Raw genomic sequence first — 2,283 nt, forward strand, 5'->3', positions numbered from 1 at the left:
AAACAAATCCATCACGTGTCGTCAGGACGATAAAGAGGAGTTTCAGTCGGAGGTTCGGAGCGTCAGCAGGACGTTTCAGGATGTCAGAGACCAGGTCGTCCGTCAGTACGGATACAACGGCTTCAACAGGAAGTACAGCGCAGGGACAGGAAGCAGCACGCAGGACAACAGGAAGTACAAAGCAGGGACAGGAAGCAGCACGCAGGACAACAGGAAGTACAAAGCAGGGACAGGAAGCAGCACGCAGGACAACAGGAAGTACAAAGCAGGGACAGGAAGCAGCACGCAGGACAACAGGAAGTACAAAGCAGGGACAGGAAGCAGCACGCAGGACAACAGGAAGTACAAAGCAGGGACAGGAAGCAGCACGCAGGACAACAGGAAGTACAAAGCAGGGACAGGAAGCAGCACGCAGGACAACAGGAAGTACAAAGCAGGGACAGGAAGCAGCACGCAGGACAATAGGAAGTACAAAGCAGGGACAGGAAGCAGCACGCAGGACAACAGGAAGTACAAAGCAGGGACAGGAAGCAGCACGCAGGAGCAGTTCAGCTCCCGGACCATGATGCAGTGCGACAGTGAGTGTTTATAATCTGTGATGGTTCTCCGGTGCCCTGGTGGTCAAAGTGTGTTTTGTTAATGTCCAAGATTCAAAGATTCAAAGATTCAAAGGTTTTATCATCAGATGCTCAAAAGCTACAGCGTCTTCTGAGCTGAGCTCCTCCAACAATGCAGCATATAGAAACTCCACCCTAACACCTCCTTACAACCTCCTCTAATATCTGTGTGTGTGTGTCAGATGTGGTGGAGGGTGGGGTGCAGCGCTGCTCTGATTGGTTCAGCCTCAGGTGGGCGGAGTGTATGGAGGTGGTCTCTGTCCCTGTCATCAACCACCTGCTCTGCGTCTTCATGAGGCTTCACTTCCTGTGTGACGTGTTCAGAGGTCCGTATACTACAGAGGTGTAGAGTCAGGATGTTTGTTTACCTGCTTCATGCCCTGACCCCTCTATGACCCCTCTATGACCCCTCTATGACCCCTGTATGACCCCTCTATGACCCCTGTATGACCCCTCTATGACTCTCTATGACCCCTCTATGACCCCCTGTATGACCCCTCTATGACCCCGCTATGACACCTCTATGACCCCTGTATGACACCTCTATGACCCCTGTATGACCCCTATATGACCCCTGTATGACCCCTCTATCACCCCCCTCCCCCCAGTGATGACCCCGTGGTGCAGGGATCAGATCCCGGTGGAGGGAAACTTCGGTCAGCTGTTCGACCGCCTCAACCAATCAGTGGACCTCCTGAGCCGAGAGTTCAGCGCCGAGCTGGTCCTGCAGGTGACCTCCTCTAACTCCACCCTAACACCTCCTAACACCTCCTCTAACTCCACCCTAACACCTCCTAGCACCTCCTCTAACTCCACCCTAACACCTCCTAGCACCTCCTCTAACTCCACCCTAACACCTCCTAACACCTCCTCTAACTCCACCCTAACACCTCCTAGCACCTCCTCTAACTCCACCCTAACACCTCTTAGCACCTCCTCTAACTCCATTCTAACACCTATTAGCCCCTCCTCTAACTCCACCCTAACACCTCCTAACACCTCCTCTAACTCCACCCTAACACCTCTTAGCACCTCCTCTAACTCCACCCTAACACCTCTTAGCCCCTCCTCTAACTCCATTCTAACACCTCTTAGCACCTCCTCTAACTCCACCCTAACACCTCCTCTAACTCCACCCTAACACCTCCTAGCCCCTCCTCTAACTCCACCCTAACACCTCTTAGCACCTCCTCTAACTCCACCCTAACACCTCCTAGCACCTCCTCTAACTCCACCCTAACACCTCCTAGCACCTCCTCTAACTCCACCCGAACACCTCCTAGCACCTCCTCTAACTCCACCCTAACACCTCTTAGCACCTCTTCTAACTCCACCCTAACACCTCTTAGCACCTCCTCTAACTCCACCCTAACACCTCTTAGCCCCTCCTCTAACTCCACCCTAACACCTCTTAGCACCTCCTCTAACTCCACCCTAACACCTCTTAGCCCCTCCTCTAACTCCACCCTAACAGCTCTTAGCACCTCCTCTAACTCCACCCTAACACCTCTTAGCCCCTCCTCTAACTCCACCCTAACACCTCTTAGCACCTCCTCTAACTCCACCCTAACACCTCTTAGCACCTCCTCTAACTCCACCCTAACACCTCCTAGCACCTCCTCTAACTCCACCCGAACACCTCCTAGCACCTCCTCTAACTCCACCC

At 53.2% G+C, this 2,283-nt stretch overlaps 1 protein-coding gene across 1 annotated transcript in view; it reads left to right on the forward strand.

Annotated features, from left to right (window-relative positions):
- dcst1 (DC-STAMP domain containing 1) overlaps positions 1–1,758 on the forward strand; it is an 8,561-nt gene extending 6,803 nt beyond the window's left edge. The window contains exons 6-9 of the mRNA XM_034135418.1: positions 26–137; positions 519–578; positions 800–943; positions 1,226–1,758. Of these exons, the coding sequence (XP_033991309.1) occupies positions 26–137; positions 519–578; positions 800–943; positions 1,226–1,758 (849 nt within the window). The remainder of the gene's footprint in view (positions 1–25; positions 138–518; positions 579–799; positions 944–1,225) is intronic.
- Positions 1,759–2,283: the final 525 nt, after the last annotated feature.

This window comes from Trematomus bernacchii, unplaced genomic scaffold (genome assembly GCF_902827165.1).
Source record: "Trematomus bernacchii unplaced genomic scaffold, fTreBer1.1, whole genome shotgun sequence".
In the NCBI taxonomy this organism is placed as follows: Eukaryota; Metazoa; Chordata; class Actinopteri; order Perciformes; family Nototheniidae; genus Trematomus; species Trematomus bernacchii.